Here is a 21999-nt window from a genome sequence, read left to right on the forward strand (position 1 = left end):
CAGACACCCTGCATGCTGCACCCCCATGGTGTTGTTAGCACACACACATACAGACATGGAACACACGTGTGAACACACACAGCCACGGAGCATGTACACATGCCAAGACACACACACACATCAACTTTCCTGAGAACCAGCTGCCAAGGCCCCGTATAACACCCACGGTCTCTCTCTCTCCCTCCCTTTCTCCCTTCTTCTCTCTTCCCTGTAGCTGTCTGACCCGTCTTACTGCCTCGTTTGTCATCTCCCTTCGCTGGCTGTGTGAGCGGTAGCTGACAGACGGGGTATAAGCCTGTCTGGTGTTGAGAGCTGGGCTTTCCACGCTGAATAGAGAAACTATGCACCAACGCCGGAGGGAAGCATGTAACGACACACACTGGCACACTCCCCCACTGAGCGCTGCCTTAGTCGTCTTTTTCTCTCTCTATTGGGTAGTCTAGCTCTCTCTCTCTCTCTCTCTCTCTCTCTCTCTCTCTCTCTCTCTCTCTCTCTCTCTCTCTCTCTTTCTTTCTCTCTTTCTCTCTTTTTTTCTCTCTCAATTCAATTCAAGGGCTTTATTGGCATGGGAAACATACGTTAACATTGCCAAAGCAAGTGAAAGAGATAATAAACAGAAGTGAAACAAACAATATAAAATGAACAGTAAACATTACACTCACAAAAGTTACAATGGAATAGAGACATTTCAAATGTCATATTATGGCAATATACAGTGTTGTAAAGATGTGCAAATAGTTAAAGTGCAAAAGGGAAAATAAATAAACAGATATGGTAGTTTATCATAATTGGATTTGTTTTCAAATTATTTTTGGGTCTGTTTAATCTGAGGGAAATATGTGTCTCTAATATGGTTATACATTTGGCAGGAGGTTAGGAAGTGCAACGCAGTTTCCACCTCATTTTGTGGGCAGCCTGCACATAGCCTGTCTTCTCTTGAGAGCCAGGTCTGCCAATGGCGGCCTCTCTCAATAGCAAGGCTATGCTCACTGAGTCTGTACATCTCTCTCTCTCTCACTCTTTCTCTTGCTCTGTCTCTCTCTCTCTCACTCTTTCTCTGTCTCTGTCTCTGTCTCAGTCTCTCTCTCTCTCTTACACTTACTTCCCTTTTATCTGACTACCTCTCCTGTCTTGGGGCCCCTCCCGCCTCATTTTACTTTGCTAGAACAAGAGAATGGCCTTTGATTTATACAGGTGTGTGTGCTTGCGTGTGTACGTGGTGTGCATGTGTATGGCTGATGGGTGGGCATTATTGAGCATGTAGAAAAATGTTGGACATGTCTGCAGGTGGTTTGGACGGCAGTCTTGCGGTCTACTGTGATCTGGGGTTGCACAGTGTGAAAAGCAGGCTGCCACCGTGTGTGATTCAGATGCCAAATATGATGAAGTGTTATAGCGCCACCGCCGTGCCTCTGCTTGCTGTAGCTGGCTGGGCCACCGCATAATATTGTCTCTTAAAGGCCCAGTCCGTTATTTTGCAGTCGTTTTTGATCATTCAAATTAATGCTGTTTGTTTTCAAATGAAGGAGTAGGCCTTTAATGCAGAAAGCTAGATACATTAATATTGTTGTTTTTCAAATGGAGTAGGCCTTTAATACAGACAAAGTGCCAGGCAGCTTCCTCGTCTGTAGTTTCATAGCCATTGCAAAACATAGCCATTGCTCCTGGTTGTTTTTCCAACTTCAACTGTCTTATGAATTCCATTTAAATCAAAACGCCTCATTTCTGGATGCAAAAGTAGAGTCAGCAAACTATCATTTCTGTGATTTATACTGAACAAAAATATAAATGCAACAATTTCAAAGATTTTACTGAGTTACAGTTCATATAAGGACAAGTCCAAATCTATGGATTTCGCGTGACTGGGCAGGGGCGCAGCCACGGTTGGGCCTTGGAGGGCATAAGCCCACTAACTTGGCTGCCAGGCCCACCTATTGGGGAGCCAGGCCCAGTCAATCAGAAATAGTTTTTCCCAACAAAAGGGCTTCATTACAGACAGAAATACTTCTCAGTGGGTGGGCCGGATGTGGAGGTCCTGAGCTGGCGTGGTTACATGGGGTCTGCGATTGTGAGGCCGGTTAGACGTATTGCCAAATTCTCTAAAATGATATTTGAGGCAGTTTATGGTAGAGAAATTAACAATTAAGTTCTCTGGCAACAGCTCTGGTGGACATTCCTGCATTCAGCATTCCAATTGCATGCTCCCTCAAAACTTTGGCATTATGTGGTGTGACAAAACTGCACATTTTAAATGGGTCTTTTATTTTCCCCAGCACAAGGTGCAATCTGTGTAATGATCATGCTGTTTAATCAGCTTCTTGATATTCCACACCTGTCAGGTAAGAAATTCTCACTAACAGGGATGTAAGCAAATTTGTGCATAGAATTTGAGAGAAATATGTTTTTTTTAGTATGGAACATTTCTAGGATCTTTTATTTCAGCTCATGAAACATGGGACCAACACTTTACATGTTGCACCTATATTTGTGTTCAGTGTAATATTTAAGTGAGTTCAACAGTAAAGTAAATTCTGTGGTTGTTGGTAGTTTGAACTTTCTTTTACAAAATGTCCGACACTCCTTACACATCAAGGGATGCATTAAACACCTGAATGAGTTTCCTGGTTCCCCATGGTCTTTTTAGATAAATCATCATTATTTGAACGAGTAGGTGGCCTGTAAATATTTAATGAGGCTCTTGTGAAAGACACATGTCTGAAGAACCAATGAAATGTGTTCAGTAATTGTAACATATTGTCTGACATTTAAATACCACAAGCCGTCATATCTCATCTCTCGTCACAGTTTTGAATAGCAGGCCCTGCTGCGTGTCGTCGACATCCACTGAAGATCTGCATGGGTAGAGACAAATGCAGAAGAGCAGGCCTCTTACAAAGGTAGCTGAGCTGTCTCTATGGCGATTGGTCCAATACAGGGGCCTGGACCACCCACCAAGACGACTAGTGGGCCTGTGGAATGCTTTATACTGGATTGCCTGTCTGTCTGTGTGTCCCCCTAATCACATCTCCTCCTGTGGCCGGCTCACAGCTGGGATGGTGGTTGGGGGATGGCGCTAGCGTCATCACTACCTAGGAGAGTGAGAGGGTGTGTGTGTGTGTGCTTGTGGAGTCTGTGTGTTTATGAGAGAAATGTGTGTGTGGGAAAGCTCTTAGATGTGTGTGAGCCAGGGAAAACTAGGCCTACCACAGGAGGCTTCTGAGGGAAGGACGACTCATTATAATGGCTGGAATGGAGCAAATGAAACGGCATCAAATACATTCGATACCATTCAATGTATTCTGTTCCAGGCATCACGATGAGCCCGCCCTCCCCATTTAAGGTGCCACCAACCTCCGGTGATGCCTATACCTAGGACCTTTTTCTGGTCAGTTCAGTTGGTCATGGATCCTACTCATGACTCATACATGGGTAGGGTCCGTTAGACTAGATCAATGGAACAACTCTGATAGATTCCACCTGAGCAATAGAACGCAGATCTTTGAATTTCTAAACGGTAGGCGAATGTACAAACACAGTCCATGTACATCCCTAACAAATCCTCCACCTGTATCCAAAGAACCCTCTAGACAAACATACAACAGGCTACATGTTGACATTCCTGCTTGGATAAGCCCCCGCTCCAATAGGACAACAGTGTTGGTTATGCCGTTGCCCAATGTGTATCAGTGTTTGCAGATCAGGTCAAACAGTGGCGTGCCACAGTACCAGGCTGTGTCTATATTTGCGGTGATCAGCTCTGTGACAGACTGACAGAACACCTGGCCGAGGGCCAGCACACACTGAGAGGTGTGTGGGTGTGTGTGGTGATATGCTTCAGTGACATTGAAAGACTAGAGCAAGGTGACTCAGTGCTGTAGGGTAGGCCTACTGTTTGGATGGGTGTGTGTGTGTGTGTGTGTGTGTGTGTGTGTGTGTGTGTGTGTGTGTGTGTGTGTGTGTGTGTGTGTGTGTGTGTGTGTGTGTGTGTGTGTGTGTGTGTGTGTGTGTGTGTGCACGTGCATGCGTGTATGGGTAGTTACATGTACATGTATGTGTATGGGTGTGTGTTTGAGGTTGGAGAGGGTGTGTATTTGCTTGAGCGACATGGAGACCTGGAAACTTCCAGATGGAAAGAAGAAGAGGGAGAGCCTGGCGGACTGATGACAGACTGTGGGTGGGGACCATAGCGATGCCACACACTACAACGACAACTATCAATCATCTGGTTGCTATAACCCCCCAAACACATATGCCAATACACTGTAGATCAAACAATCTCACATGTTGCTCACCTGTCACTGACATTGGCTGTGATTGGCTGTGGCCTGAAACTGAGCAGCTGGCTTCAATAGAAAACAGGAGTAGCCTACACGTTACTGTGAAAACATATTTTGGAGTTCCATGTGTGTTTAATGTGGTGTTAGTGACAAGCCTCTGATCTTTCCTCACTTTGTCATTCTGTCAGGTATCCTATATCTCTTTGCCCTGAGGCCTGATACTGTACCTCCAGAAGACAACCTGAGACCTGATACTTCCAGAAAACAACCAACCTGGGTTCTGATACCTCTGGAAGACAACCAACCTGATGCCTGATACTTCCAGAAGACAACCAACCTGAGGCCTGATACTTCCAGAAGACAACCAACCTGAGGCCTGATACTTCCAGAAGACAACCTGATGCCTGATACTTCCAGAAGACAACCAACCTGGGTTCTGACACCTCCAGAAAACAACCAACCTGGGTTCTGATACTTCCAGTAGACAACCAACCTGGGTTCCGATACCTCCAGAAGACAACCAACCTGAGACCTGATACCTCTGGAAGACAACCATCCCGAGACCTGATACTTCCAGAAGACAACCAACCTGGGTTCTGACACCTCCAGAAAACAACCAACCTGGGTTCTGACACCTCCAGAAAACAACCAACCTGGGTTCTGATACTTCCAGTAGACAACCAACTTGGGTTCCGATACTTCCAGAAGACAACCAACCTGAGACCTGATACCTCTGGAAGACAACCATCCTGAGACCTGATACTTCCAGAAGACAACCAACCTGGGTTCTGACACCTTCAGAAAACAACCAACCTGGGTTCTGATACTTCCAGTAGACAGCAAACCTGGGTTCTGATACCTCCGGAAGACAACCTGAGGCCTGATACCTCCAGAAGACAACCAACCTGAGGCCTGATACTTCCAGAAGACAACCAACCTGAGGCCTGATACCTCCAGAAGACAACCAACCTGAGGCCTGATACTTCCAGAAGACAACCAACCTGAGGCCTGATACCTCCAGAAGACAACCAACCTGAGGCCTGAAATTTCCAGAAGACAACCAACCTGAGGCCTGAAATTTACAGAAGACAACCAACCTGAGGCCTGACGCCTCCAGAAGACAACCAACCTGAGGCTTGATTAACCCAGAAGACAACCAACCTGGGTTCTGAGTCTGCCACTAGCACAGTCAGTGTAGTCAGCTCAGCTATCCCCATTGAGACCGTGTCTGTGCCTTGACCTGGGTTGGGCAAAACTAAACATGGCGGTGTTCGCCTTAAGACCTCCTCCATTCCTCTCATTATTGAAAGAGATTGTGATATCTCACATCTCAAAATAGGGCTAGTTAATGTCAGATCCCTCACTTCCAAGGCAGTTATAGTCAATGAACCACTGATCATAATCTTGATGTGATTGGCCTGACTGGAACATGGCTTAAGCCTGATGCATTTTCTGTGATAAATGAGGCCTCTCCTCCTGGTTACCCTAGTGACCATTTCCCCAGTGCATCCTGCAAAGGCAGACATTTACGATACCAAATTTCAATTTACAAAAAAAAAGACTGCATTTTCATCTTTTGAGCTTCTAGTCATGAAATCTATGCAACCTACTCAATCACTTTTTATAGCTACTGTTTACAGACCTCCTGGGCTGTATACGGCATTCCTCACTGAGTTCCCTGAATTCTATCGGACCTTGTAGTCATGGCAGATAATATTCACATTTTTGGTGACTTGAACATTCACATGGAAAAGTCCACAAACCCACTCCAAAAGGCTTTCGGAACCATCGTCGACTCAGTGGGTTTTGTCCAATATGTCTCCGGACCTACTCACTGTCACAGTCATACTCTGGACCTAGTTTTGTCCAGTTTAATAAATATTGTGGATCGTAATGTTTTTCCTCATAATCCTGGACTATCGGACTACCATTTTATTAAGTTTGCAATTGCAACAAATAATCTGCTCAGACCCCAACCAAGAATCATTAAATTGTTTACACTATACAGTGCCTTGCGAAAGTATTCGGCCCCCTTGAACTTTGCGACCTTTTGCCACATTTCAGGCTTCAAACATAAAGATATAAAACTGTATTTTTTTGTGAAGAATCAACAACAAGTGGGACACAATCATGAAGTGGAACGACATTTATTGGATATTTCAAACTTTTTTAACAAATCAAAAACTGAAAAATTGGGCGTGCAAAATTATTCAGCCCCTTTACTTTCAATGCAGCAAACTCTCTCCAGAAGTTCAGTGAGGATCTCTGAATGATCCAATGTTGACCTAAATGACTAATGATGATAAATACAATCCACCTGTGTGTAATCAAGTCTCCGTATAAATGCACCTGCACTGTGATAGTCTCAGAGGTCCGTTAAAAGAGCAGAGAGCATCATGAAGAACAAGGAACACACCAGGCAGGTCCGAGATACTGTTGTGAAGAAGTTTAAAGCCGGATTTGGATACAAAAAGATTTCCCAAGCTTTAAACATCCCAAGGAGCACTGTGCAAGCGATAATATTGAAATGGAAGGAGTATCAGACCACTGCAAATCTACCAAGACCTGGCCGTCCCTCTAAACTTTCAGCTCATACAAGGAGAAGACTGATCAGAGATGCAGCCAAGAGGCCCATGATCACTCTGGATGAACTGCAGAGATCTACAGCTGAGGTGGGAGACTCTGTCCATAGGACAACAATCAGTCGTATATTGCACAAATCTGGCCTTTATGGAAGAGTGGCAAGAAGAAAGCCATTTCTTAAAGATATCCATAAAAAGTGTTGTTTAAAGTTTGCCACAAGCTACCTGGGAGACACACCAAACATGTGGAAGAAGGTGCTCTGGTCAGATGAAACCAAAATTGAACTTTTTGGCAACAATGCAAAACGTTATGTTTGGCGTAAAAGCAACACAGCTTATCACTCTGAACTCACCATCCCTACTGTCAAACATGGTGGTGGCAGAATCATGGTTTGGGCCTGCTTTTCTTCAGCAGGGACAGGGAAGATGGTTAAAATTGATGGGAAGATGGATGGAGCCAAATACAGGACCATTCTGGAAGAAAACCTGATGGAGTCTGCAAAAGACCTGAGACTGGGACGGAGATTTGTCTTCCAACAAGACAATGATCCAAAACATAAAGCAAAATCTACAAAAAATAAAAAAAATAAACATATCCAGGTGTTAGAATGGCCAAGTCAAAGTCCAGACCTGAATCCAATCGAGAATCTGTGGAAAGAACTGAAAACTGCTGTTCACAAATGCTCTCCATCCAACCTCACTGAGCTCGAGCTGTTTTGCAAGGAGGAATGGGAAAAAATGTCAGTCTCTCGATGTGCAAAACTGATAGAGACATACCCCAAGCGACTTACAGCTGTAATCGCAGCTAAAGGTGGTGCTACAAAGTATTAACTTAAGGGGGCTGAATAATTTTGCACGCCCAATTTTTCACTTTTTGATTTGTTAAAAAAGTTTGAAATATCCAATAAATGTCGTTCCACTTCATGATTGTGTCCCACTTGTTGATTCTTCACAAAAAATACAGTTTTATATCTTTATGTTTGAAGCCTGAAATGTGGCAAAAGGTTGCAAAGTTCAAGGGGGCCGAATACTTTCGCAAGGCACTGTATATTTTACCTCTTGGTGATGTCATTCGGAAACAAAATGTTAACTTTCATTGCTATGTGGACGATACACGGGTGTACATTTAGATGAAACAAGTCCCAAAATTTCCCTTCCTGGAAGCATGTGTTTCAGACATAAGGAAGTGGATAGCGGCAAATGTTTTACTTTTAAACTCGGACGAAACAGAGCTACTAGTTTTAGTTCTTATATCCTGCCTGTTTGGCCCTGTCCGGGGGTATCGGACAGGGCCACAGTGTCTCCCGACCCCTCCGGTTTCAGCCTCCTGTATTTATGCTGCAATAGTTTATGTTTCTGGGGGCTAGGGTAGGTCTGTTATATCTGGAGTATTTCTCCTGTCTTATCCGGTGTCCTGTGTGAATTTAAGTATGCTTCCCTCTAATTCTCTCTCTTTCTCTCTCTCTTTTCTTAGAGGACCTGAGCCATCGGACCATGGCTCAGGACTGACTACCTGTCCTGATGACTCCTTGCTGTCCTCAGTCCACCTGGTCATGCTGTGGCTCCAGTTTCAACTGTTCTGTCTGCAGCTATGGAACCCTGACCTGTTCACTGGATGTGCTACCTTGTCCCGGACCTGCTGTTTGGACTCTCTCTCTACCGCACATGCTGTCTCTAACTCTGAATGAGAGGCTATGAAAATCCAACTGACATTTACTTCTGAGGTGCTGACCTGTTGCACCCTCTACAACCACTGTGATTTGTATTATTTGATCCCGCTGGTCATCTATGAACATTTGAACATCTTGGCCATGTTTTGTTATTATCTCCACCCTGCACAGCCTTCTCCGTTTTATCTTACAATTTGTATCATGTTAAATATTAGCCACTATCGGGAGCCACCATCAGTAATACCCACGTACATTTATAACTGTCATTTTAGTGTTCGTTTTCTTCAATTTGTAGCCTACATTTTGCATCATTCCATTCCGTTTACCTTTCTTTTCTCAAGCCCCTGTAGTTGTTCCCGATGGTCGTTAGCATTAGTGGATCATATTAGGATAACTTGGGACAAGTAGCCTATTTGAATTATTATGAAACTCAGACCACACGTAGCAGGTTTAACCTGGAATCTGGCGCACGGTTCACGACGACTGGACTGTTGTCGTAGAATTCCATGATTAGTAAGGATTAGAGTAGATTTATAGATTTATTGTTCAAACCTGATTGTACTGGCAACCGTGCGGGTCGCAACCCATGTGTAACGCCCACCTCCAACCTACCACCTCTAAGCAGAGATGTGCAGTATTTCATTTCGGAGTATTTAGTCATTTGTATTATACTGGTCAGAACGCAAATATATTTTGTAACAAAATACTTTTCTATACCATTTTGTGGCCCCCTTTCACCCTGCATTGATATCAGAAGTCTGATGGCACTATGGTGTGATAAGAGCACCTGCTAAATTAACTAAATATAAATGTGTGTGGAAAATGGACAAATCAGTATTATAATGGCTACGGCCCCAAAACAAGGTTTTGTCTAGACATGATACAGCTTGTCAAAATTGACTAATTCGTAGCAGGTTTAGGAAACTTTATGCAACAGGTTAGGATAATTAACTAGCAGGTTGGGTGAATTAGGTTAAACTGTATCCCTTCTAGACATGACCATAAAACAAGGCCAATAATAATACCCAGTGTGCTTTGTTCATTTTCACATATACATTTAGGTAATTGAGCAGACACTCTTATCCAGAGTGACTTACAGTCAGGGCATTAAGGTAGATAACATCACAGTCAGGGCATTAAGGTAGATAACATCGCAGTCATAGTGAGTTAAACGTTTCTGTGACCGTTACTGAGACTGTTGATGCTGTTCGGGCCAGCTACTTGCAAATCTATTTCTGTATTTTAAAATATGTATTTTAATTAAATAGATTTCAAAATACAAGTATTTTGTAGTTTATGTTGATACATTGACCTTTATGGTATTTTGTATATATTTTTGCCCATCCCTGCCTATACTGTAACAGCTTTACTCCATGTCGCCACCCACTTTTTACGCTCACACACGCACAATAACGCCATAAATCAAATCTGTGCATCATTTTGATGGTTGTCTGCACCATCTAGTGGTAATCAGCTGTTAAAGTATGTGTGAGGCCTTGGCCACAGCTATATCCTCTTCCTGACGCTTTCCCCAGGACTGGACCATCACCGCACCACCTGGCGGCAATGGTGGAGATTGCAATTGTTATTAATCTTTCTCAAGGTCTTTCTTACATTGATCCTCTCTCCTTGCCGCCTTCTCAAAACGCATTGGAGGAGAATATCCTTAAGATCTTCTACAGAAAGAGACGTTCCTTCCAGACCAACTTCTCCTTCTCAACAGAGAGACAACAACAACAAACAACTCTAACCTTGTTTATTTGAATAAATTACATTGAGATATTTTAGTCATTTTTAACATCAAGCATATTGTCTTGTAATCCGGTGCAAGGGATGAAACCAAAACAAACAAAGAATCCAAAAACGACAATTGTGTGCAGCACAAACAATCCCTCGAATCACAATAGTTGTATATAATTACTGTATATATATGCATATACTTTATCACAGTTACAAAAATAAAATACGATACCGTAGATGCGCTACTACACACACACACGGTGAAAACAAATCACTGAAAAGCTGTACAGTCCTCATTGAGGGCAAAGATACACACGATAATTGTTTTAAAAAAGATAGAGAAGAGAAAAGAAAATGAAGGAAATACATAGCCTTTTATAAAACTTGAACGCACAGCCAGTTCCAATCTGAATCTGTTTATTCTGCCAACAAACGAGACCGTTTCAAGTTGTGCTTCCCTTAAAAAAAAAAAAAAGAACGCTATAGATGGGTTTTCGGTTGGTTCAGCTTCATCAATAGTATCATTGCGCTATACTGTATCGGTCCTTTATCAAATAGACATCCAGGAGGATTTCAATGAAGGAAAAATAATACTGACAGAAAAAATAGAAAATGTACACGTCATAGAGACAAACCACAGTAGACCAAACCACCTGGGGCACATACAAGCCCTTCTCCCTTCACAAAACACATACCAACCTCGGCCCAACCAAACCACACCCACCCAGTCACACAACAATGAGAAATGGGTGAAACACTTATTGCCCTGTCTGTTACACACATACAGTTTCACATTGGATTTGCAGAAGGGAAAACCACTGAGAATGAAGTCCTCAAAATGCTGGAGAAAACCTAGATAGATCCAGAGGCCAGAGTTTGAAGTATACAGTAGTATCCAATTGCTTTAGTAGACTCTGGCAGTGACCCCACTCTCCCAGGGCGTTTCAGGGAGAGTGGGATATGCAAAAAACACATTTCCAACTCACACATGCATATTAATACACACTTGTTCCCACCAAATGATGATTATTGTTATATGCAACAGTCTGTTGCTTTGGTACCTTATATTGTGTATTGTGACATGTGCGGCCATTCATTCCTGGGATATGACAAGGGAAGGACAATCAACAAGGGACAGGGACTAAGGATCCTCAGAACCTTCAGTAAACAGAAATACAGTATGGACCAGTAAGAGCAACACATACCGTATGAATGGGTTATTTCAGACCGAGACTCCTGACAGAGAGAAGTTGCCTAGATTGCCTGACAACATTTAGACAAAGTGTAAGATACAAAGGGGTAGGGGAATTTGCATCTGGTTATTGATGTTCGTATCCTTGAATTAAATATGGTACCGTGTTCACTTTTTATAAAATGTTCCCTTTTCTGATTGAGACAGCATTGCTTGTGTATTCCATTGGCCTCGTAACACAGTATTTGTCTGTGAGCATTATCAGCTAAAGCTAGTCCTATCAGATTCCATGACTTATAGTCTTCAATATAGTGTTATTTGTTTATCTGACTAAAGGACATTCTGATACAGTGAAAACAACTTCGCCAACGGTTGAAGAAAATAAGGCTAAATCCGATAAGCGGTAAACTCCTATATGAAATAGCACAATACAGCAACCATTTTCACAAATATTTCCACGTCATTGGTAAAATACACACCGAGAAGATTTCTTAAACATTATTTCATATTATGGAAACGGTTCCAGTTTTTGCTTATACGCCACTTAGAAAACAATTGAACTACACAATTTAGTATTTTGTTTCCGTAAATATTCATCGCCAATTTATAACCATTGACTCAAATACACTAGATGTAATCACGAGGCATACCTAAATCACACAGAGGACTTGTGTGATATAGAATGCCAACAAAACAATGTAGATCGCAAACGAACTACACCCTCAGTTAGAAAAGCGAGTAGATCTGCCATTGACACCACTCAGCCCTGCTGTAGGCCTACCCTCCTGCATAGGTGGCCAGTTTGGTCTAACTATGGTGCCTTGTTAAATCACACTGAAACCTTACATACCTCACTCTCAGTTTAGGTCTGTATGAAAAGACACATCAAACAATATCCCCTCCGTCATAAACATACATCTGTTGTTTAGCATGAAATGGACACAGTCTCTCTAGGAAACAATCCATGCATGCAAACAGAAGGCTACCCTTTTCAAACGGGAAAAACATATATTTAGCTTGAACGTACTTAGAAGAAGTAAATCTGATAAGATAAAACACTAAAACATGCCTGACCTACAGTGTCTAACAAAGTGTGAAACATGACCTAAACGTGATCTAACGGACCAGATAACCGCCCAGAAATAGTAGCCTACAATATGTGACGATGATGAAATTATGCTAGTCTAGAAGTTTCCACGAAGTACAGAGAAGGATAGTAACGGCCATTTTGAAAGACACACAGCCAATGTAAACCTAGATGAAGCCAGGAAAGACAAGGATTGAGGAACTGTAGAAGCTCCTGAAGGAAAAAAAAACTTGAGGACAAAACCGAGAAACACTCTTTTTGGAAACAAAAGAAAAAACAACCATAGCATTTTATTGGTTTGATGGTAAATGTCCACGATGGCATTCAAAACGGCATCATTGCTTATTTTTCTTAATTTTTTTTCAAAAGTCTGTTTCGTTAGCACTCGTTGGCGTGACGCCATGCTGTTGTTGATCTCGCCACAGCCGATTTCGTCGTCATATCTTCATTGTAGTTAGATCTCCTTTTTAGCGGAGTGAAAGGGAGGGTTTCCGGGAATGTTTGGGGGTGGCGGGAGCTGGGGATGCAGGGATTAAGATTCGTCGCCTGGGAAAACTACTGCTGCTGATTCGCCGTTGCCGTGGCAGCGACTTTAGGGCAGGGGCACCAGGATATCCACGTAGTTGACGGGGAAGAATCCAGAGCTGCCGTGGATCATGCCCTCGTACCAGTTGTCGTCGATCTTGTTGGTGAGAGTGATGATGTCCCCCTCCTTGAAGCCCAGCTCGCCCTCGTTCTCGGGGTCAAAGTCATACAGCGCCCTGCAGGATGGCTGGTCTAGGGGAGCTGGAATGAGAGAGAGAGAGAGAGAGAGAGAGAGATAGCAATGGATGGAGAGATGGTGAGAGAGAGAGAAAGAAAGAGGGAGGGATGGGGAGAGTGTGAAAGAGAGAGAAAAGAGAGAGAGAAAGAGAGAGATTGAGCGGTGGACCAATGGAAAGGGATAGATGGAGAGAAGAAAAAGCAGAGTTATAGTGTATGGCTGGAGAGGTCTATGGTATAGACAGAAAGATGGGGGTGCATCCTAACTTCCACAAGGTCAAATCTTCACTCAGACTCCAATTGACATCAATGGATGAGCGAAAATGAAGTTAATTCAACTAAGTGAAAATTCGACTTAAATAGGAGTTATGGTTATTCCTATAGTAAAATATATAAGATTATCTCTGGAGTAAAGCACTTACCTGGAGACCTTGCTGAAAGGGGGGATGGAGGGCAGACAGAGGAGGAAGAAAGAGACAGAGGGGGAGACAAGTTAAAGAAGAGAGGAATGCATAAAAATGAATGTGTATTTAGGTGATCGATTGATAGACATATTGAACAGACAGTAGTGTTGTCACGATACCAGAATTTTGACATCGATACCAGGTTTAGTACTGTATCACAAAAACTCAATATCAAAATAATACCATGGCAAAAAAATAAGGCATATTAGCCAAAGCCACAGAATGGCACTTGATCCAGACAGATAAACTTAGCTACTGATCTGTTCAATCGTTGGGCATCTTTTGAGTTCAATATCATTACATTCTAACTTTTTTAAGTTAACAATTTTCAGAGACATCCATTAATGGATACATGGCTCAATTATACAATCAATTTGACTTCGTTTTTTTGCCTCGTGAACGACATCATTACTGGTTAAAGAGAGAGCACATTTTATTAAAGAAGCCACTTCTATGTAAATATCGAACCGTTTTTCATGTTCTAGTATGGATAAAGTATTGAAGTTTCGGTATATCGTGCAACACTAACAGACAGAAAGACAGACAAAGGGAGACAAGGCCAATCAGAGGAGAGAAAGACGTAAAGATGTTGGTTTGTGTTGTCGATTGATTGATAAACAAATCGAAAAGACAAACGCACAGACAGAAAGGCAGATAGAGAGAAACAAAGACCGGAATACTGACAACAAAACCTTGGAATACAAACAGAGAGAGAGAGAGACAGGAGAGAAATCAGGAAACAGACTGGAGCCAGAAAGACAGTCCAAGAAAGAGCAAGAGACAGACCGTTCATATTGACACACAGACAGAGTGATAAAGTAGAGGAATTCTGTCATATCTCTCCAGAATTCACTCTAGGCTCACCTGGAGACCTTGCTGCAAAGAGGAAGAAAGAGAGAGAGCAAATGTGGGAGAAAGAGAAGAGGTATTTATGTTTAACTGCAATTGACATAGTTGTATAAATGGATGGATGGGTGGGTTATGGCAGTGAACAGATGGCTTGGACAATCACCAAACAGATGGACGGAGACGGACGTACGGACAGATAGAAAGACAGTGATAGAAATAGACAGAGTCATATTATGGTATCTCTCTAGGGTTCACTCTTGGTTTACCTGGAGACCTTGCTGCAAAGAGGAGAGAAATCCAAATGCAAAGCAAGCCACACAGGTAGAACAAATACATTTGTGATTTATAGCATTTGGAAGTGGATGGATGGAGAGATGGAGAAATTAAACTATGGAGAGATGACGAGATTGAGAAATGAAGAGATATGAAGATAAGATGATTAGCCAGCCAGCCAGCCAGATAGATGGACAGACGGATGACTTAGCTCACCTGGAGACCTTGTTGCTGGATGGAATAACAGAAAGGAAAAGAGAAGAAAGAGTAGACAGGTATATATTTCCATTTGCCTGATAAGTGGATGAACGTAGAGATGGGGAGATAGATAGACGATGGGAAGACACAGACAGAGAGACAGAAATAGACATAAGGAAAAGAGAGAGAAGAGAGAGACGTTGATAGTGATGGAGAGAGAGAGGGATGGATTGTATTTATTATGGATTAGTTCCTGCCAAGGCAGCAGCTACTCTTCCTGGGGTCCAGCAACATAAGACAGTTACATACAGTTTAAAATACTACATAACATTACATTTCATAACACCTAGTGATGTAGAGAGAGAGAGAGAGAGAGAGAGAGATGTCGGGTTTCATGGTAGGAGTGGAGAGTCTCACCTGGGGACCTGGATCCTTGGATTGCTCCATTGTGGTTTTCACTAGAGAGGTCCAAGGACTGACGCGGCTTAGGTATGAACTCTTTCTTGGGCTTGTTGGAGGAATCCCTTATCCTATGGATAATACATTGCAGAAACAAGCCCATATAGTGAAGAGGGTGCTGATCCCAATCCCCCACCCCCCCCACCCCCTGCCGCATCGCTCGTTGAAAGAATTAATAGAATCTATTCATTCTATTTCTGCGGCATACCTAAGGTTTGGGGTCAAGGGTTATTGGGATCAATTCCATCTCACTTCTGGCGAATTCAGAGAATTCAGGAAAGGAATAATCAGGCGGTTTCAATTCTTGATCCGAAGACGATTGGCATGGTATGGTATTGCCCCCGTACTCTCTACTAGGGTTGCGAAAATTCCAGAAACTTTCCCAACATTCACAGGTTTTTCTCCAACCAGGTTTTCAAAATAAAAAACCTGTGAACTTTGGGTAAATTTCAGTAATTTCGCAAAAATCCTCCGTACCTCCAGCCGGTACTGACCGGTCATGGAGACACAGATTATAATGATATATAATGATATATATATTATTATAAATACTGACCGGTCCTCCATCTTGGACTGCAGCTGGGTGAGGATCTCAGCACACTGACGATGGTACTCCACCTGGGCTTGGACCAGCGCGGCTAGCTGGCTCACCTGTTCAATCTGCTGACGCAAACACAAAAGGCCCAACGGGACGACTGTTACATATGGGCGGCGTGGCCCAAGTCCTACCGTATACATCCGGACTCACTGGTCTGGCTAACATACAGAAACTACAGTGTGATACTGCAAGGTCAACACATCCGCCTTACTGTGTGACGACCCTCCCACTCGGTCTGCCGAATTCCTTCTCTTTGCTCTTGTTTTCCTTATTAGGATGTAGGTGGGCTCCGGTGTGTCCTGGGATAAATACACCTTTCCGTGTATTTCCGTGGTATTTTTGTGGCTGTTTTGTTTGTTTGCTTTGGCACCTTTCAACACCCCTCATTATCACATTTATGCATGCAACCACACTTACACTACTGACTACACACACCATTGTTACTTGTTTAGTTTACTTTAGTTCATCAACATATTTTTGCTATTCCTTGATCTCCATGTTCTCTCCCTTTTTGTTACGGGCTACGAGCCGGTTCGGGACAACTGGTTAATGTACAGATACTTTGATATGACAACACAAGGTCAAGAAAGACTGGATGGATCGATAGATGGGTGGAGGAGCCATTATAGAACGTAGAGCTCAACTGTTATTATAATTATTTATATCTCTATAGAAGTCCTGTTCATCTGATATCTGAGGCTCTAGGTTCCCTGATACTGCCTTGATGAGAACCTCCAGTCCACACAACACAACGTTACATGCAGACAATACACAGTGAGTCAAAGTCAGCCTGTGATGCTCTGACAAGAGGTAGAACAAGAGCTTTGAATCATGACCCCCTCTGTTGCCGTGGTTGCAGCTGGCCAGAGGGGGAGGTGACTTGGACTAGAGACGGAGGGAGAGAAGAGGGCAGAGACTAGAGAATAGACAGACACAGTTTGCTGAGAAAAAAAAAAAACTATTGAACATCAAACATGTGCTCAGTGATGGACAGAAGATGCAGTATAAAGACATGATGACTACTACTACCACTGCTGCTACTACCACTGCTGCTACTATTACCTGATGCTACTATTACCTGCTGCTACTATTACCTGCTGCTACTACCACTGCTGCTACTATCACTGCTGCTACTATCACTGTTGATACTATTACCTGCTGCGTCTACCACTGCTGCTACTATTACCTGCTGCTACTACCACTGCTGCTACTATTACCTGCTGCTACTATTACCTGCTGCTACTATTACCTGCTGCTTCTACCACTGCTGCTACTATTACCTGCTGCTACTACCACTGCTGCTACTATTACCTGCTACTACTATTACCTGCTGCTACTACCACTGCTGCTACTATTACCTGCTGCTACTACCACTGCTGCTACTATTACTTGCTGCTACTACTATTACCTGCTGCTACTACCACTGCTGCTACTATTACCTGCTACTACTATGACCTGCTGCTACTACCAATGCTGCTACTATTACCTGCTGCTACTATTACCTGCTATTACTATTACCTGCTGCTACTATTACCTGTTATTACTATTACCTGCTATTACTATTACCTGCTATTACTATTACCTGCTGCAACTATTACCTGCTATTACTATTACCTGCTATTACTATTACCTGCTGCTACTATTACCTGCTGCTACTATTACCTGCTGCTACTATTACCTGCTATTACTATTACCTGCTATTACTATCACCTGCTGCTACTATTACCTGCTATTACTATTACCTGCTGCTACTATTACCTGCTGCTAATATTACCTGCTGCTACTATTACCTGCTGCTACTACCAATGCTGCTACTATTAACTGCTATTACTATCACCTGCTGCTACTATTACCTGCTATTACTATTACCTGCTGCTACTATTACCTGCTGCTACTATTACCTGCTGCTACTACCACTGCTGCTACTATTACCTGCTACTACTATTACCTGCTGCTACTACCACTGCTGCTACTATTACCTGCTGCTACTACCACTGCTGCTACTATTACTTGCTGCTACTACTATGACCTGCTGCTACTATTACCTGCTACTACTATGACCTGCTGCTACTACCAATGCTGCTACTATGACCTGCTGCTACTATTACCTGCTATTATGCTGCTACTATTACCTGCTGCTACTATTACCTGCTATTACTATTACCTGCTGCTACTATTACCTGCTATTACTATTACCTGCTATTACTATTACCTGCTATTACCTACTATTACCTGCTGCTACTATTACCTATTACCTGCTATTACTATTATTACCTGCTATTACTATTACCTGCTGCTACTATTACCTGCTGCTACTATTACCTGCTGCTACTATTACCTGCTATTACTATTACCTGCTATTACTATCCTGCTGCTACCTGCTGCTACTATTACCTGCTATTACTATTACCTGCTGCTACTATTACCTGCTGCTACTATTACCTGCTGCTACTATTACCTGCTGCTACTATTACCTGCTGCTACTATTACCTGCTGCTACTACCAATGCTGCTACTATTAACTGCTATTACTATCACCTGCTGCTACTATTACCTGCTATTACTATTACCTGCTGCTACTACCACTGCTGCTACTATTACCTGCTGCTACTATTACCTGCTGCTACTACCACTGCTGCTACTATTACCTGCTGCTACTACCACTGCTGCTACTATTACCTGCTACTACTATTAACTGCTGCTACTACCACTATTACCTGCTGCTACTATTACCTGCTGCTACTATTACCTGCTGCTACTACCAATGCTGCTACTATTACTGCTGCTGCTACTACTATGCTACCCTGCTGCTACTACCACTGCTGCTACTATTACCTGCTACTACTATGACCTGCTGCTACTACCAATGCTGCTACTATTACCTGCTGCTACTATTACCTGCTATTACTATTACCTGCTGCTACTATTACCTGCTATTACTATTACCTGCTGCTACTATCACCTGCTGCTACTATTACCTGCTATTACTATTACCTGCTATTACTATTACCTGCTGCAACTATTACCTGCTATTACTATTACCTGCTATTACTATTACCTGCTGCTACTATTACCTGCTGCTACTATTACCTGCTATTACTATTACCTGCTATTACTATTACCTGCTATTACTATCACCTGCTGCTACTATTACCTGCTATTACTATTACCTGCTGCTACTATTACCTGCTGCTACTATTACCTGCTATTACTATTACCTGCTATTACTATCACCTGCTGCTACTATTACCTGCTATTACTATTACCTGCTGCTACTATTACCTGCTGCTACTATTACCTGCTGCTACTATTACCTGCTGCTACTATTACCTGCTGCTATTACTATTACCTGCTGCTACTACCACTGCTGCTACTATTACCTGCTACTACTATTACCTGCTGCTACTACCAATGCTGCTACTATTACCTGCTGCTACTATTACCTGCTGCTACTATTACCTGCTGCTACTATTACCTGCTATTACTATTTCCTGCTGCTACTATTACCTGCTGCTACTATTACCTGCTGCTACTACCAATACTATTAACTGCTGCTACTATTACCTGCTATTACTATTACCTGCTGCTACTACCACTGCTGCTACTATTACCTGCTGCTACTATTACCTGCTGCTACTATTACCTGCTGCTACTACCAATGCTGCTACTATTAACTGCTATTACTATCACCTGCTGCTACTATTACCTGCTATTACTATTACCTGCTGCTACTACCACTGCTGCTACTATTACCTGCTACTACTATGACCTGCTGCTACTACCAATGCTGCTACTATTACCTGCTGCTACTATTACCTGCTGCTACTATTACCTGCTGCTACTATTACCTGCTGCTACTACCAATGCTGCTACTATTACCTGCTGCTACTATTACCTGCTGCTACTGCTACTCCCTGCTGCTACTGCTACTACCACTGCTGCTACTACCACTGCTGCTACTATTACCTGCTGCTACTGCCAATGCTTACTGCTATTACTATCACCTGCTATTACTATTACCTGCTGCTACTACCACTGCTGCTACTATTACCTGCTACTACTATGACCTGCTGCTACTACCAATGCTGCTACTATTACCTGCTGCTACTATTACCTGCTGCTACTATTACCTGCTGCTACTATTACCTGCTATTACTATTACCTGCTATTACTGTTACCTGCTGCTAATATTACCTGCTATTACTATTACCTGCTGCTACTATTACCTGCTATTACTATTACCTGCAATTACTATTACCTGCAATTACTATTACCTGCAATTACTATTACCTGCTGCTACTATTACTATTAGCAATATAGATATTTAGTGCTTAGACCCACAGGTAAACAGTATACTTGCATTTATTAATTAGTTCACCACTTCACACTGAACCTACAGTACAGGAGGAAAACATGGTGCTCATGTGTCAATGGTGGATCATCGCACGCGCGCGCACGCGCACGCTACTACCACTTCTGCTACTACTACTGCTTACACTACTAGCACACGCACACACAGTGTGTGTGTGTGTAACGGTACCTACCTACCTACCTACCACACAGTGTGTGTGTAAACATATTCCTTACATCACTCTCCAACAGGTTGAACATGCTGAGCTCAGCGATCTCCTTGGTATCGTCAAACTTCTCCAGAGCCTGTTTGATCTCGTCGTCCGTCACCTTGCCCTGACGCTTCTTCTTGTAGTCGAAGTCCAGACGGCGGCCTTCCAGTTTCTTCAGGTGATGCTGCGAGGAGAGGAAGGAAGAAAGGGTGATAAGAGTGACAGGTTAGACATGGATCACTCCAAATGGTTAGACGACTTCATCCTTTTCGTACCAACCCAAACCGTACTGTGCTGGTCCAGCTCAGCTTGGCCCAGTTCAACTCATGGCCCAGTCCTGAAACAACCCCTGACCTCAGATTGGACAGGCATATGCCAGCCACATGACCGGAGGTCCCGGCCACATCAGATCAAATCAAATTTTATTTGTCACATACACATGGTTAGCAGATGTTAATGCGGCTGTAGTGAAATGCTTGTGCTTCTATTTCCGACAATGCAGTAATAACCAACGAGTAATCTAACTTAACAATTTCACAACAACTACCTTATACACCCAAGTGTAAAGGAATGAAGAATATGTACATAAAAATATATGAATGATGGTGATGGTACAGAACGGCATAGGCAAGATGCAGTAGATGGTATCGAGTACAGTATATACATATGAGATGAGTAATGTAGGGTATGTAAACATATAAAAGTGCCATTGTTTAAAGTGGCTAGTGATACATTGTGCATCTGTAAAAGTTTGTGAGTGCTTTTGGTGACAAGCCGAATTTCTTCAGCCTCCTGAGGTTGAAGAGGCGCTGTTGCGCCTTCTTCACCACACTGTCTGTGTGAGTGGACCAATTCAGTTTGTCCATGATGTGTACGCCGAGGAACTTAAAACTTACTACCCTCTCCACTCCTGTCCCGTCGATGTGGATGGGTGGGGGGTGCTCCCTCTGCTGTTTCCTGAAGTCCACGATCATCTCCTTTGTTTTGTTGACATTGAGTGTGAGGTTATTTTCCTGACACCACACTCAGAGGGCCCTCACCTCCTCCCTGTAGGCCGTCACGTCGTTGTTGGTAATCAAGCCTACCACTGTAGTGTCATCTGCAAACTTGATGATTGAGTTGGAGGCGTGCATGGCCACGCAGTCGTGGGTGAACAGGGAGTACAGGAGAGGACTCAGAACGCACCCTTGTGGGGCCCCCAGTGTTGAGGATCAGCGGGATGGAGATGTTGTTACCTACCCTCACCACCTGGGGGAGGCCCGTCAGGAAGTCTAGTACCCAGTTGCA

General features: G+C 43.1%; 1 protein-coding gene across 4 annotated transcripts in view; it reads right to left on the reverse strand.

Moving 5' to 3' along the window:
* Positions 1 to 10270: 10270 nt before the first annotated feature.
* The window catches only part of LOC139419058 (SH3 domain containing GRB2 like 2a, endophilin A1), a 54946-nt gene continuing 43217 nt past the window's right edge, over positions 10271 to 21999 (reverse strand). Inside the window, exons 6-13 of one of the 4 annotated variants that reach the window (XM_071168945.1) lie at positions 20738 to 20896; positions 16110 to 16213; positions 15512 to 15624; positions 15113 to 15127; positions 14890 to 14901; positions 14639 to 14650; positions 13733 to 13744; positions 10271 to 13334 (exon numbers count right to left, since the gene is read on the reverse strand). In XM_071168945.1, the coding sequence (XP_071025046.1) occupies positions 13141 to 13334; positions 13733 to 13744; positions 14639 to 14650; positions 14890 to 14901; positions 15113 to 15127; positions 15512 to 15624; positions 16110 to 16213; positions 20738 to 20896 (621 nt within the window). In that variant the 3' untranslated portion in view covers positions 10271 to 13140. Of the gene's footprint in view, positions 13335 to 13732; positions 13745 to 13914; positions 14902 to 15112; positions 15128 to 15511; positions 15625 to 16109; positions 16217 to 20737; positions 20897 to 21999 lie in introns of those variants that run through there. The other 3 variants (XM_071168941.1, XM_071168944.1, XM_071168943.1) reach the window with 3 other exon arrangements.

This window comes from Oncorhynchus clarkii, chromosome 10 (assembly GCF_045791955.1).
Source record: "Oncorhynchus clarkii lewisi isolate Uvic-CL-2024 chromosome 10, UVic_Ocla_1.0, whole genome shotgun sequence".
In the NCBI taxonomy this organism is placed as follows: Eukaryota; Metazoa; Chordata; class Actinopteri; order Salmoniformes; family Salmonidae; genus Oncorhynchus; species Oncorhynchus clarkii.